The sequence below is a fragment of the Scleropages formosus genome, chromosome 22 (genome assembly GCF_900964775.1).
Source record: "Scleropages formosus chromosome 22, fSclFor1.1, whole genome shotgun sequence".
NCBI lineage: Eukaryota > Metazoa > Chordata > Actinopteri > Osteoglossiformes > Osteoglossidae > Scleropages > Scleropages formosus.
Window position 1 is genome coordinate 17,668,463 of NC_041827.1, and position 17,151 is coordinate 17,685,613.

General features: G+C 40.9%; 1 protein-coding gene across 2 annotated transcripts in view; it reads right to left on the bottom strand.

The window, feature by feature from the left end:
* The window catches only part of vgll4b (vestigial-like family member 4b), a 33,975-nt gene that overhangs the window by 3,690 nt on the left and 13,134 nt on the right, over positions 1–17,151 (bottom strand). The window contains exons 1-2 of one of the 2 annotated variants that reach the window (XM_018744645.2): positions 12,109–12,577; positions 5,177–5,369 (exon numbers count right to left, since the gene is read on the bottom strand). In XM_018744645.2, the coding sequence (XP_018600161.1) occupies positions 5,177–5,369; positions 12,109–12,184 (269 nt within the window). In that variant the 5' untranslated portion in view covers positions 12,185–12,577. Of the gene's footprint in view, positions 1–5,176; positions 5,370–12,108; positions 12,578–17,151 lie in introns of those variants that run through there. The other variant, XM_018744647.2, reaches the window with a different exon arrangement.

The window sequence follows — 17,151 nt, forward strand, 5'->3', positions numbered from 1 at the left end:
TAAACTGTCGCTAGGCAACCAGACTACCACGGAAAGCATCTGCAGCACATGGTAACATCCTTCGGAAACATCATTTGCCCAGGAAAAAAAAGAAAAACAGCCACCCGGCAAAAGGACAGACCATGGAGAAGCAGATTTAGCCAACATGGAAAACAGCAGAACTCCATGCCCACTCTCATAGAACAGCTTAATCCCCTTCTCTCAAACTATGAGCTACTCATTTCCTAAGAGACCTGGAGGTTGGAGATCATAGGGGATAGTAGTATAGCTCAACTACTCACTTGAACGCACTACTTCAGCAAAGGTGTACAAGACCACCACAAGAACAATGACAAAGATACAAGTCATCAGAAGTCATTTACTATCACTGACTGTACTTAAATCTTGACCTGTTACAACAGTACATGTATACATCATCTTTACACTGCTTCAAGTACACTCTACCCATACCATTCTCAACATGAGTGCTTACCAAATTTAATACCATACACATTAATTTTTTTGTAAATCACTTAAAACCATGAAATGCACACATCATAAAGAAACAAATTCATAATGTGTGCCTTACGCAAAAAATAAACATCCGAACTACAAAGCAGAACTTCATCACCCCCACTCCTATCCCCATGTGGGTTAACTGTGTGCTAACTGTGTGCTAATGAGCTTTCAGTACTGGTTAGGGCATGCTAGCAGTGGGTGAAAAAGTAAGATTTAGATTCTCACCAGTGGTCTTCTTGCATCTCTGGGCAAACTTGTAAAACAGACATGAGAGAAATCATGGAGTGGGGGTATTTAACAAATAATTGCTCCTGCCTTTACAGAAAAAAAAAAAAGGGGGGGGTGAGCAGCAGATGAAAAATATGAAGCTGCCATCTGTTTTGATTAAAAACAAGGATAAGTGTGGGGAGAGGGGGGTGTTACCAACCTAACTTTAATCACTGCCAAAAAAGCATGAAGACCCAGAATCCTCCCAGAAGAAAAGCCAGGGGCCCCAGAAACTTGGCAGGCTGTCCAGGGAGGAAGGGGGGAGCAAAAGGAAAGGCCTCAGCAGGCTGGATGCCCCTTCAAAATAAAAGCATGGTATATAGAAGAAAAAAAATTGTGATCTGTAACCACAAGTTAACATGTAAGATTAAATGTTCAGAGGGTTGTTTAAAAAAAAAAAAAAAAAAAAAAAAAAACTGAAAGGCAATGAGAGCACAAGGGAAGTTAATGAACATTCCTCTGTACGTGTGTGTGTGTGTGTTTTTAAAAAAAAAAAAAGGCCATTAGTAATGCACAACATGCAATTCGTGGCATTCCTGAATGGTTATTTAGAAGGATCAATCCATTTTAGAATCATGACAAAACCCACATGGCATGAAATATAAAGGAAATTTTTGAACATTGTTTAAGTAGACCACTTTGAACTATTATTCTTTTCTCAGAAGATGAAAGGAACCTTAGGTGAAAGGCAATGTGTCTGCTTGTCAACACCACACACTTTTGAAAGGTGAAACAAGAAAAAGGTCAGAGAAGGAGTTTTTCCTTCTACAGACAGTCAGAAGTTTAAATAAACAGGAACAGGTAGACTATATCAAAACTACAGAAGACATTAGCAGAATCTATTTTGTTTTGTGTTTCATTGGTTATCCACTGCAATATGGAAGCCTCAGAATCCTGCTCTTGTGGCTCCTCCACAAGTCATCGAATCTCTCCTTGAGTGATACAGGAAACATCTGGTAGAAATCAAGGAATGGAGAAGACCACAGGATGCAAACTTGGCTTCATGCTACAAGTCCCCTAGCAACCGCATACCGGTGTCCCATCCGGAATCGGCCCCCTTGCCCATCTTATAAACGAAAATCTACCGTGCTTTGTATTGCTTTAAAAACCTTTCGCCGTGCAGTTGCTCTGGAGACGATGACTTGACCACATATTTAAATGTTTATAAAAATGACTAATACACAACAAATGTAATATGTTAAGTCAACTATCTTACTATAGATTAGAACAGCCACATTTCCTATGAAAAAGGGGAGTGATAAATAAAACTACCAAATCAAAGGACAATACATTTAAATAAGGGCATCAACCTTTCACTACCAAGGGAAGTGAGGGCACATTTGGGTTTTACTTCCTACAAAGGCAGGCATTACAGCATAGTGCAACGGACTGGATATTGCTTGGATGTGGTCGTTTACAAAGCCAACTCCGCTGGCAGAGCCTTGTAGATACATTTACTATGGCTTTTGAGGTAGAAATCTGAGGGTTTTTCCCTTTCATCCTTCCAACTACTGTTTATATTTAAAATTTCATATATGAAATGGACAACAATAGGATGGCTGAATGATAAAAAATGGATTCTGTGCAACTATATTTGTGATCCTGCTTACCCAAATTATTAAACCTAACTTGACCATGTATCATCTAGTTTACAGCATCCAATAGCTAAACAAAAATCCAGCAAAACAGCACAAAGTTCAACCCTGGCCATGTTGGCCCTGGTTTGAGTCCCACTTTCATCCACTTGGCCAAAGCAGCAAGAAAAGGCTCCTCTAGCAGTTCTCTGCAAACAGCACAGAAATTCCTACTGCAGCAGCAAGCTCCCTACTAGTGGTTTGCCAAGGAGGGCACTGGCATGGGCAGTCTGAAGCAGAAGACTTTGTAAATGATGATGCAGAAGGACTTTTATGGCAGCAGGGGGGAGCCTCCAGGGAAACAGGCCAGCACAGGGTTCCAGTGCATATCGAGCCCACAGGATAAGGAGGCCTTTGTGTTCAGCCTGACTGTGGAAATGAGAAAATGCCCCCCAGCCCCCACAACCTTGACAAGAAGACCACTAAGCAGCCCTGGTGGTCAGGGACAATACAGCCCACTAGGCCACATCATTTAATTCAGATGCAGGATTAAGTTTACTTAAATTTATCCAATTACACATGAATGCATCTGAAAGGTTTAAAAATTGTACTATGAGAACCCTAAGACCAAATTCAAGTTCTTCTACCCCACCATGTGTTAGTCCACGTTTGACTGGTGATAAAGTCAATTTTATTAGAAGAAAGTCAAAGTGAATCGTAACACTAAAGGGCACTGCTTCCAGCCAACCAGCCCAGTTCACTTACAAACCCATAATTAGCCTTGGAAAAAGAACCGTGGCATGAAACGCTGGGGTAGAGTCAAGCCAGTGTGGGTTGGGTCAGATGTCAGCTACCTGCTCCTAAACAAATCAGGATTAGGGACACCACCTTACTGGGCTACATCTCAAATGGCTTTAGAAAAATGTTGCATTCATCATTCTGAAAAAGAAAACCCCAAACAAGACTGTACCAAAATGAAAGACTACAGATCTGCCAGAGCAAACAAGCACAGTAGCATATCAGCATGTCTAAAAACAAAATTATATCCATGACAAAAATGTTGACTGTTGCATTCCACTTCCCTCCGTACTTACACAGGCCAATATGCTTGATACAACGACAGAGATTAAGTCCAAAACAAATGCCATAACATAGTCAAAAGCAAATCACTTTTAAAAAATAAAAAATAATAAAAAAAAAATAAATAAATAATTCCCAGTTGCTTCTTCTATACATTCATGTCAAACATTCATCTCAGTCATCTTTACATTTTATCATGTAGAGGTCCAATTGTGTGCGTGTGGGCACAGATTTGCACAACACGCCATTCACATTTATTCATTTGCTATATGAATCTTTCCTGACATGGCTCTCAACACCCACTTATTCTCCCCTCCAATTAATGCAAACTAACCACATGGCGCAAACCCAAGTTCATAACAATATGCAGCCATTTTAAACGGCATCACAGACACTGAGCACTTTCTTTACACTTACTGGAATCAGAAGCTGCTGGCAAAATCACAGTGGAAACAAATTGTGGGAGGGGGAATAATTGGGACTGATAACGGTATTTGTGCTGTTGCTGACAAAGCTTGCTGAGATTGTCATTGTGATGCCCATGTGCTCCCAGTCTTTGTCCTTAGTGCTCTGCAACTCCATTCTACACACGCGCAAAATGACCCACTTTCACAACTGGCTAGCCCAGGCTGGACAGAACTGGTTTTACACCATACCAGTTCCTCCCACAAGGTTGACCCTCAGCATGCCAGAAATAGAGGTGTGGAGGGGTTCTATGTGTAAGATACTTTAACTACCACAAATTTACATCAAATTAAATGTAAAAAATAATCAAAAAAGCAAGAATAATGATTTGTCATTCTCAAGTTGTCAGTGAATGTTTTGTTTCAGTCTTGCAGTCAGACTGAAAAGCATGAGGCCCCAATCACAATGTCCAGCTTGTGGTCAGCTGTATTCATTGTCACTATTCGGCATCCTCCCAGTACCGTGATCACCAGTGTGTCACCCAGCATTCCAAGGCAATGAAATAGGTCGGCTCTGCCCAGCACCACAGCAAAGTATTTGACGATAAATAGCCATGTCTGTGGATCCCATGACCGAACACAAGCCCCTCCGACAGGGCAGGAATCTGCAGAATCCATGGCAGCCTCCGTGAAACCATGGCGTGGCACCATGGACAGCCCTGTGTTCCAATCAAAGTCCTGGAATGCATGGAATTCTGGGTCTCAGCACCATGCCAACCACTGGAGATTACCAAGGCACGAGAACCCTTTAGCAACATTTTTCTGTTCCAATGGAGTACTGAATTCATTGCTCAGTACATGTTAAGTATTCATGTATTTAACCGATCCATCCTATTTACTTAGCCCTATTCCAATACACAAAAGGTGCACACATCTGACCACTACTTGTGTCCTCCTTAAACATACAGAAGTGTATCATTTTATTTCATTACTGCTTTGCTGAGAGGATGCCAAGTGTAAAACACACACACACACACACACAGTCTGAAACTGCTTGTCCCAAGTGGATTTGCGGTGAACCGGAACCTAACCCGGCAACACAGGGCGGAAGGCTGGAGGGGGAGGGGATACACCCAGGACAGGACACCAGTCCATCGCAAGGCACCCGAAGCAGGACTCGAACCCCAGACCCGCCAGAGAGCAGGACCCGGCTAAACCCGCTGCGCCACGGCACCCACCCAGTGTAAAAAACTTGGTAATTTATTAAGGTGTACATTTTTCATGGAGCAGTTTCAATAAGGTACCACAAGTGACAAAACTGCACACATGGGAAATGTATTAATTTACACTTACAGCTGCGTGGCAAAAAGACGGCTCATCTTGGCCACATGTTCATTATCACAGTCTCCATCACCATTGTCCACTTGGTCCCCACTATGCTTCCTCTTGCTGGGGCTGATGGGAGAAGGGCCCATCCTGTGGCCGGCCACAGTGGTCGTCATGGACACAGACTGCATCCTGGGGTCGCCTCTCAGAGCTGCTTCACCTGGATAACAGAGTGGAGTATGCTTGCTGTTACTGGCCGCAACCATCAGGGTCCACACAATGCTCCCACAACAAAATCAAAATTCTCAATTTTTTGAATTGCTTTCTCAAGAATATAATGGTAGGACCTTGAATGAACAAGTTTTAGGCTGCAGTCTATGACATTAACCACTATGCTCTTCCTGAACACTCCATTCCCAGTACAGCATACTTTACAGACCAACAGTGATGCAATCCTACAATTTACTACAACCAAGTTTAACTCTCATCTCCTCATAAAAACACTCTTTGCAGACACAGCTATAAAATGTGAACACAGCTATTAGCCAATAAGACCAGGCTTCATTTGAACACCAGATGACGAGGAAAACAAAGAAAGACCAACTAATGTCAAAGAGTGGAAATCTGAATTTTAACAAAAAGTTAGTAAGACATCCATTTAGACAAAAGTTTTTTTTTTTTTTTTTTTTTTTTTAAACCTAGACAGCTTCATATAATGTGTACAGGCTGCCAGACATCTCAGCCCAGGGGCACTGAGAACACAGCAGACAGGGTGGGAGTGATACAGGAAAATTACCATTGGCAGTCACCTCTTATGGGGACTTTCCACTGGGCAAAAATTTGACAAAATTTACATTTTAAACTTTTTTTCAAAGTGTTTATTTAGTAGAATGTGAATTTTATGTCTCCTGTAAATATTGGTATAACAAATGCAAACCACTATCAAAACATTATCATGTGTAGGCTTTGGATGAAGCCTTTACAGTAAAGTGATTTTAAATAACTGCAAATGACCACATTCCACCACTCAGCATTCCTTAGCAACCCTGTGAAGTTAGGTACTTTGTAGCTTAGCTGACACTTTTTACCCCTTCCCTGGAAGAATTACAGCAGCACCCATCCAACTTGAACTGGTTATAAGTACATATCCTTATCCAATATACAAATTGCTACAATTTGTTTTTTTCTGGGAAATACACATTTTCATGACAATTCTAAAATACCAAAATTCAAGAATAAAAAGACAAAACTATTATTAATTTTACAGTAACAAAAGTGTAGCTTGGTTTTCCCTGCATAAAGGGTGAGCCTCCAAAACAAGCAGCCCATTTTCCTGACTGGCATGTCTCTGCTCGTCTGACCATGCACCATGGCAACAAGGATGACATCATTGTTTTGGCAGCAGAGAGAGCCAGTAATAAAGAGACTGTGAGCAGCCCAATGAACATTATTCGCCCCCTACCCCACCCTACCCTACCACACATGATAGCTTATCTGTGCTTGCTTCAAGTTTGTAGTGCTGAAATAAAAGGTGCCATTGTAAGTGTAGGAATAAATGTACCACAGATACCTTACTCTGGTTATGACTATTTCCAATTTTATGGAAACTATTGCAATTTTAAATGGGTAAAAACTAGATTTAAAGTAGCAGAATATGGGAAAATGCTAGCTACTCTGACCATTTAAAACAGAGCTTTCAAGCCTTGCATCACTACCATTCATATTACTGTACTTTACATTACATTTCCATTCATGTAGCAGATGTTTTTCTCCAAAGCAACTTTCAATGGATACTATAGTATTACCAGCCCACACACCTTATTCACCAAGGTTACTTACACTGTTAGATACACTACTTACAAAGGGTCACTCATCCATACATAAGTGAAACACACTTTGTCACTCACACACTATGGGAGAAACCGAACAGCATGTTTTTGGACTGTGGGAGGAAACCAGAGTACCTGGAGGAAACCGATGCAGACATTGGGAGAACATGCAAACTCCACACAAACTGAGCGGGGATCGAACCCACGTCCTCTCGCACTCCCCCAGGTGCTGTGAGACAGCGACACTACTCGCTGTGCCACCATGTGGTTTTCTGCAGCATAAGGCACAATACAGGACAACAAACTGATCAGTGTCTAATCAGGTCAGTGTCTGCCAAAACAGTGAGAAGGGTTAAGAAGCTGATCACTGGTGAACAGAGGTCTACCCCTCTGACAACCCCTTATGGTACCGTAACCTTTGAGAGGGGTTGCTCTCATCACCATAAAGATCACTATCTGTGTTAAGTGAAGTGCATTAAATGTTTTGACCTAATGAAAAGCACTCAGTCATTAAGTGTAAATGATCAAAGGAGAGCCTTTCCTGGGACTTCAAACACAAAGCTTGAGAGGAGATCATGTTACGGTGATCATAGACATCCACCCTCCTCCCCTTTTGCTGTGCTCACAGGTCTTTTTCAGCACTGAAAAGTACACAGAATACACATGAACTGGGCCAACTAATGCTATTTTTGCCTGATGTTCTACATAATCTGAACTGACCACCAAAAATGCATGAATATTCCAGTCACAATGAAAAAGATGAAAAAAGTAGACAATTTCTTTAATGGTGCAGAAAAAATATAGAACGTAACAAGGACTTGAAAGATACTAATCCTTGATCCCTTTCTGATTAATACCAAGAGTTGATCTTCGAGCATTACCAAGTCCTCAAATTCAATAAAATATACGCCTCCTTTTCAATGAAGAATAATAATCCCATTGAAACAATGTGAAAAAGAAAAGCCACCTTTCTACCATGACAGTTTTTGTATTTGTTCAGCAGCAAAAGCGCGGCCGTCAGCACAAATACTACCTACCCCCTTCTCTACCCCCACATCCCCCAGCTTCGGGTGATTTAATTTAGGCCCTGTTTTTAGGCATGCCTTCGCAGGCAGGCCGGCGCTGCTACAAGCCCCATGATGTCGCGGCAGTGACCAAAGGGGCGGGCCTGTGGGTCAGTATTACCGGTGTGCCTCGGCAAAGCAGCAGAAGGCCCCAGAATGCTGCTGCAACAACCAGAGCCTGGCATCCAGTAATCACTTATGCAGCTTGAAACAGCCTATTAACAGAAAGAAAAAAAACTCAAAGCATGGACCCTTCTAAAGCAGTCTGCTGTCATTTGCTGGGTCACATTTAACTGAAGATGACCAGCTCACCAACACTCATAAATATGCCCCACAACAAACTCCAAACGTTTACTAATAATCTCATATTCACAACGCAGGACTTCCACAGGATAGAAAAATGACAAAATAAGTATAAGATGTTTTTTTCAAAAGGTGAAAAATAGACACCCAAACTTTCTAAAGCTATCTTTCAAAGCTGATTGACCAACCAAGCCCTAAATGCATAAAATACACAGGTCAAGAATACTTATGAAATGTGTTTGGTTATTTATTTGGCACACTTAAAAATAGTAGAAAGTATGCAACTGAGCATGCAGAAGTACTTGCAATTGTGTATTTCCATCCCTTGTCACCAAGTCATGTGACTAGCCCACATGAGAAAGAGACATTCCGATTGGCAGAGGTAACACAAGCTTGGCCAGACACCCACATTGGGGATGGTCAATAATTAGCCCTGATGAGCAATAATACCCCTTCAAAATAGATCCTAGATAGCACTAGCACTACATTAATCTCTCAGCCACATGTTTTCAGCTAGACAGACTTCATTGATCTGCCAGTTTATCTTTGGTTACTTATCTGAAGCACAAAGTGAAGCAGGATGATGAGTGAAAAAACATTTTGCTATCTGTAAGAATGAAAAAAGTAAAAACCAGCACAATTAATTAATAATGTAATTACTATAAATTGTTTCAAATTTTACTTCCTTCATATGACTAATATACATTATTACAATCACATTTATTAAATTTACTGACACCTTTCTCCAAAGCAAATTACAATGTTCAGCTAACTAAAACGATTTACCCATTTATAGAGTCGTACAATTTTACAGGGGCAACTTAAGTACCTTGCTGAAGTGTACTACAGATGGATGTGGGATTTAAACCTATGACCTTTGGATCCAAAGGCAGCAGCTTTAACCACTACACTATCAGCTCTCCCATATTCTCAAGCAAAGAGAAAAATGAAGCACAAGACAAACTTGTAGCAGTTTGGCTACTATGGTAATTTTATAATTAACTTTTTATGTTGAACAAATTCACATAATGAAGTTAAGACTACTTCTCTGTGTTTTTCAGTATGTTCAGTACCATAGAAATTAGTACCTCCACCCAGCATCAAAACTACTCAAAGAACTAGGAACTGGGTCTGTTCTAAGGACCAGCAGGGTAGGAGGTATTTCAGTCATGCCCATTTATCAAGACTTATAAAAGTGGCTATAATCATAGGGGGGGGGGGGGGGGGGGACCCCTTAAATGTAGGGGGGAAAAAAACTGATTAAAAACATTCACGTTATGACATCACAAATAATAATTTTCTTAGGTTCCTCCCTCCAAAATATAAAACCTCTAGTATACTGAAAAAAAATCTGCAGCTTTATCCTCAGGCACCTAAAATGCCACCATGTATGTATAATTTTGACTTCTACAAACAATATTCTGAGGTCTGATGAACTGACAATAAATACATGAAGGCATGCAGCAAACAAAATACTGAACATTAATATTGTAATTTTTTTTTTTTTAAGAAACAACAAATAGAAATCATACTGGTCTACAAATCAAATTCAGAAAAGAAAAAGTTTTGCAAAAACTAATCTATGCTGATACACAGAAAACTTATGCCTGAAAGGCTCTGCTGCTGTGTGTTTAAGACTGAAAGCTGAAGATACAATTTCAGCAATAATCCATCTCTAGTTCTGCTCAAGACCAGATGTCTAGACAAGAAAATCAGAGGAACAAGAATCACAAAACCAAATCTTTCAATAAAATTTCCTAGAAATATACTACGGATGTCTCCATTAAGGTGAACGTTACATAATTAAATGAAACGTGAGGAAAAGTACAATTCATAACCACAAAACATGCCTTACTTAGAAAAACAAAAACAGTAAAATGTAAAAAAAACGTGGAAAGGGCATGGCATAATCTAGCTTTGTAACAGGTTTAGGGATAGTTTTCAATCACAAGCAATGTCTTTCTGTGCAAACAGAAAATATATGAAAGTGCTGGGTGAACTCCAGGGCTCTCAACGTGTTCTCAAAAAGAGCCACCTCTCTCTGCTCTTCATTTCCACACAAAGAGAACCCACAGATAGCAAAAACATTTTGTATTCCTAACAAGTTAATGGCCCACAACAAAAAGACAGCATGGCCTACTGTGGACAACTAAGATGAAATACCAGGTCCTCTGTCATATTCCAGCATTCTGGAATTACTGTCAGGCAACACAATCCTTCACAGACCCTTCAATCCTTCACAGAAATCCACATAGGGCACAACATAACTTTATAACAGCCTCACCCTTATGGTACAGCAGGCAAAATACAACTGGTTTACTCCGCAGTGAACTCTTTCTTACACTGGCCATCATTAAGGTAAACTGGGGAGCAGCACATTTAATTTTATTACAAGATTCCTTTATGCAACATGTTGTACGTTAGGTTTATAAACCGAGCTGCTTAGTTATTTGCCCATTACAACAGCTTACAGTTATTTGCCCATTACAACAGCTGAGTAATTTTTTTGCTGTATTCGTTCAGGTTAAGTACCCTGCTTGAAAAGTTATACAAGAACCTTCCTAACAATTCTAAACACTATGCTACCTTCCAAAGAACTAGCGAAGTATTTTAACGCATATTCATTTTATTCTACAGTTCAACAGCAGCCATATTCACAGCTGCAGAGTCCTTAGACACAAGTGCCTCACTTTCACTGTGAAAACATGTCAAACATAAGTACTGTAACCAGCCACTTAACCACAAAATTAGAGAATAGAATTAATGAACTTGTACAAGCTGAAAATTTCAAGAACACATGATGAGAAAAGGGTCAGGTAACAGAAAGTTGAGTCAAAGGAGAGGGAGTCAGCAACAACCTAACATCAATCTCAGTACTTTTAACCAGTTAACTACAACCAGTTAGAAATAATTCAGCTCATCTGGAATTATTTTAATGAATTAAGACTAATCCAGGAAGATGGTATCACTGGGAAAAATCCCTTTTAACAGGAACAGCTCCCTTTGTATCCTATTAGACACTTATTATTTTGCAAACTCTGGTCAAGAAATGCTGAATCAAGAAACACCTTTTCTTGGAAATACCACAATACTGAAATTCTAAAAAGTTTTACTTATTAATTCTGTCAATTTCCTACAAACGACAATTAAAACACTTATTTGACCTTCTCCAAGCTAGCTTACGTCAGTCAACTTTATGATGATGTACCCATATTCTATCAATTCACATACCACTTCAGTAATTAGGCAGGAGTGAGATTTGAACCAGCAGCATCCAGATCGCAAGGCAACTGCACTGTTGTCTGAACAATACTGTCTTTTCACCCTGTTATTTTGAGACGACAGCTTCGCAATCCTTGTTGTTATTCCTTGTAGTTTACCAATACCAGCCTGCGCTGCGCTACGCTAGTGCTAGTGTAAAAGTGCCAAACGAGTGAAAACGGACTGAGTTTCTACAGGAGACATCATTCTACACTGCACACAATGACACGTCTCAAACCGGTCCAAAAAATACACTTTAAAATACTACCACCACATATAGATCACAGAAACCCAAAGCGTAGTGATGATGATGATAATAATGCTTAAGTTAAGCGTTACCGTCGCGAGTTTCCACTAACTACTACCACCGTGGCAACTGCTGCTACTTCAAGTTCACCATAAACTATTATTTTAAAGTGGAAAAGTCTGCTGTATTTTAAGGACTAACAACACACTACAAATTATTAAATAAAAGCCAGCCTTAACACCCTGTCCTCTTTACCTTCGTAGCAAAGTATGTTGTTGTTCATCTTGTCCAAGTACTGGTAGTTCAACAGGTCCATTGTCGTGACGAGCATTTATTGGGCTGTAGAAAAGGATGAATTCGCCGGCTGCTTCGCAGTCGAAATCACAACAAAAGAGAATAAAACACAAGATAATCGTGAAAGGGTCACAGGAGAGACCGTTAGAGCCCGGGACGGCCAAGGCCCAGCCTTCGGCGTCGGCCAACTTCTCAGGAAAATGGGACGAAACAAAAAATAACACCTCAACCGTCGAGGGCTGATTTATGACACAAAATGTAGACTTGTGTTCCCGCGGCTTTCTTCTGTCGCCAGAGTTCAAAAACGTAACAAGGAAACTCGCTTTTATCGTTTTAATTTTCTGAGGCGGAGGACAAAGGGGTCGTGTCAGTTCTCACAGCCCGCTGCAAGTCGACCGCGCGGACGTGCACGCGACGCCCGCTCACTCCTCGGCGCGGAGTATCTCCCCCCCGAGCGGGCGCGCATCGCGCGTGCGTGGGACGCAATCACTGCGCATGCGCGCCGAATCCCTCGAGCGCCTTGGATGTCGGGGATTTTTTTGTCCTGCGCGACGCCGGGCGACCCTCTCCAAGGCTCGCGCACAGGGGTGTGTGTCAAAATTTACTGACAGGAAACAGCATAGCCTCGACGACAGAAGAAAGGGTGAAAAAAAAAAAAACCCAACAAAGACGTCTGTTCAGGCTGCATTTTTAACAAGTTACTGTGTAACACAAAGTTTTTCTTCAGTACTGAGAAGGAATTGCCAGTTACAGCGCCTAATTCCTATGACAATAATAAACAAATCTCGTTTTTCTCTTCATTTTAACTTTCACGTCAGAAAGTAGAATGATGTACTGCAGTTCCCGTAAAAATGCGACAAGACTGAATTTAATGCAGCGCATGATTTTTTTTTTTTGCAGGGTAAGAACTTGCAGGGGGCAGGTGTTGGCCGGACGGTGATGTCATGTGTCTTACACAAGTTTTCTCTGAAGGTTATAAATTAAATATGGTTTAAATCGCCTGACGGAATAAAACAAATTTTCAATCATGTACACATAAACGAGAAAATTCAAATCTGCATTACGCACAAATAAACACAATTATTTATTTAATCAAAATATGATAGACGCGACTTCCATTTTTACCAACGGATCGCTGGATTTCATTTTCAATCGTTAAGCGACTGACTAGTGATAGTGACTCGTTTACAATGGTACTATAGCGCCCTCTAGTGATAAGCGCACTGCGCTGTAGCGCCCCCTAGTGGCGCCATATGCAAACGCTTCTCCAGCTCCTGTGCAAAAGACACCGCTTGGCCAAGTATGGTTCTCTGAAAATGTCTGGTAGTTTAAAAAATGTCATCTGAAGTCGGCACAGTCGCTCCTCTACATCAAAGTTAATAAATTTAGTCTAAAAGTAGCTAGGAAAAGTGAGACACACCACAGTTCAGTCATCAACATCATGCAACCATAAACTGGCCCTTGAGCTCATGGCCATACACTTGCTGTGGCCCCTTGTCTGCCCCAATTTCTAAAGTGACTCCGAACACATTTCAAAATACAGCGCCAACTGCTCAGACGAAGAGGGTTTATTAAAAAGCTGAATTTTGAAACTTGTAGGACTCTTTCTTACATGGAAGACCAACCACTGATTGAGGAGTCTCCCCAAAGTTGTTTCCGTAGGTCAATCTCCTCACTACGTTAACATTCGGTTATTACCCTATTTCTGGAACCCTACCTGTATACAAACAAATTTATACTTAATATCAACCAGGTATGCACTGCATTATTAGTGCCATACGGAGAAGCAAAGTTGATCTTTTACATTTATTTGACGCTTTTCTCCAAAGCAACTTGCAGTGTTAATCTACTTGCAGTTATTTGCACATTTGTACAACTGGGTAATTTTTTTTTTTTACTGGAGCAATTTTAGGGTAAGTACCTTGTTCAAGGGTACTACAGCTAGACATGGGATTCAAACCTGCAACCTTTGGGACCAAAGCCAACAACTAACCACTTACACTACCAGCTGCCTTGAATAACAATGATCAAATTCTTATAGACTGGTTATCTTCTGTAACCATGGAAAGCTGCTGCTGCACCAGCAGTGGCCTTTCTGGAAAGCCCAGAGCAGCATCTCAGCACTCAACACTTCCACACAGGTCAAGTCCTGCTTTAACAGAAGCCTGGTGATCAGATACAAATCAAAAGTGTTGAAGTAAAATAAAAATGCAGCCCTGAGACATGCAAATTTGAGTTACGAGCATTCAGCTTCTTTGGTTTATGAGGAATTTCTTCACATTTATGAGGAGCAAATTTTTCCCAAGCAGCAGGAGAAATTTGCATTTAAATTTACAATGTACTTACACTATAATGATGTAACAAACATAAAGACGTGCCTTCAGATACCATTCAGTTTAGGTACAGAAGTTGAAATTTATTAAGTTAGAAAAATGAACATTTATTCACTTAGCTGACATATTTCAATGTGCCACTTTACAATTATTCACCCCTTCATACAGGTGGGTAATTTTCACTGTATGAGTTCAGGGTAAATACCTTGATCAAGCACTGTAGAGTAGGGGTGGGATTCAAACCTGCGTCCTTGGAGCGTAAAGGCAAGTTAAAAACTCTGTCAATGTCCACTGTGGTGACTGGCAAAATGAATCACCTTTGCCATATCTCTCCCAAGTGCCAACTTGCTCGCTGGCTGACAGATCCTCCCACCCCCACAGGTCACCGCAGCTTTGACTCGAGCAGCAGATGCAGGTGGAGCGGAGGTGCGTCTACACACCCGGGGGAAATGACTGAGACAAGAGAAGCAACCGCAACTATAATCGTCACTTTGGTGAGCTAAGAATGCTGGAAAAAGTACAGCATTACAAGGAAAATACTGTGTAAGATTACTATATAAATAGAAAATTTAAATGTGGGAGAAACAGGCTGACCCAAAAGCACAAAAAAGCTTAAAGGTAAAGTCTGCCATTAGGCTACTGTAATAAAATATTTGTATTCAATTTTAAAAATGTGAATATTGCAAAAATCAATAATATATTAAATGGATCTCAACTGTCAAGGTATTTAAAGGTAAATAGGAATGTTCAAGTGATGTTTACTTCCTGTGCGGCATGCAACTACAGCACAAAATCCATTTAATTTCAAGCTTCAAAGCTTGAAGACGAGACCCAAACGCACGCACCAGGACTTACATATGTGTTTACAGTCGTGGTCAGTGGAGGGAGGAAGGAGAGCGGTGCCGACTTGGTAGGGCTGATTTCAAGTCCCGGCCAGAACACCCAGTAAAGCAGACGGAGTGCTGCTCGTCTCAACACAGCTGCTTCACTCTGTGTGTTCAGACTTGTCTCCTGTGACCCTGTTCCCTCGTTGCTTAAGATCCTCCTTAAGGCATGAAATCTTTCCGAAAACATGCACACTATCTGGGATTTCTGAAGGAAGCAAAACGGCGCCGAGTGTTTCGTTCTCAAAGGCTAAGCCTTGCTTATTGCCATTTAATGAAACGGGGTAATATGCGCACATGTAGAAAGAATTACACTCTCAAAACATCCTTCTCAAGGACATGTGGAACTGTTAAGCTAAGCACTTTGTCCCAGAGAAAATATTTACCATCCTTTTTATATCCTAGCAAGTAATATTAAAATCCTTTGATCAGTGTCATTTTTAATAGGCATTTAAAACTTAAACTAAAAAATCTGCTCTGCAAAAAAAAAAAAAGAAAAAAAGAAAAAAAAAAAAAAAAGACAGCCTTAAAATGACTGCATATGTTGAGTTTCAAATACATCAGCCATCATATTTACATGGACATTCATGATGTATGTTTGCAAAGATGGGGGATAGAGAAAGTCAGATTAAGTGTGTTGAAAGGCAAGTGGCCAGGCCTCACCAAAGTGTTGCCATGGCTACCACCTGGCCCTGACCGTAGCTGACGAAATGACGAAACTCCCTGGCCCATGCTGGATGTGCGTGGGGGTAGAGTCATAGCCCGGAACTGGGAGCTGGGGGGGGGGGCCCACACAACATACACAGCGCGAGTGAATCAAACCCCACCCCACCCACACACAATCAGGACGCGTGTTCAGATCCTCTGTAGATGAAACAATGCAAAACTACCAAAAATCATGGGGCTTCATGATTTCAGTGTATTTTCACCTGTATTTCTTCATTAATAGGAGACGGCTGAGATAAAAAAAAAACTAAGCACTGATATACAGTATCTCATGCCTCGTAAGCATGTGCTGTTCCCACTGCTTTTGCAGAAAGTCTAAATATAAGGTAATTAACGTACGTGTAACTATATGTTTGGGAGGAAAAAATATCTGAAGCTGCACTTTGAATGCAACTTTTTGAACATTTCATTTTCAAAATATACATTTAGCACTCAAGAAAGTCCCAAAAAAAGATCGTAACATAAGATTAAAACAGTCTAAATTAAGATCCTTAAGACAAATAGCGAGAAAATAAATCACTGTAGATGTTTCCTGCAGTGCTGACCTCAGTCCACTTAAAAACCCTGGTAACCTCGAGCAGACAACTGCATTCGAAACCAAACGCACGGATGAAACCAAATAGCGCAGCGGAGGGATTTATTTTTAACTAATTCTATGCTTTTTCGACTGACCTCTCTCATCACTGAGATTACAGACTTTGCTCTAACTTCACTCTCGCTTGCAAAGCGGATTAGAGGCATCTATTCACGCAGAGGGCCTCGTCCCCGACACCCCCTCCACCTCCGCTCAACGGTAAAGAAAAACGGCCCCCGCTGGTTTTAGAGGGCCATTGTCTCATATTTCACACACTCTGCAGAATATCCAAGCCAAGTGAGAACAGTGGCCCCATTGAGTGTGCTTGCTTAATCCATTGTCTTTGATTGTGGGTAGTGTAAGGGGACAACAAGGACCCACAAACACGGTATAATTGGAAAAGCTCAGTCAACACTGTGTGACTAGCCCAGTCTCCAATGAGTGAATAGCATGGTTAAAAAAAAAAAAAAAAAAAAAGACAATACCG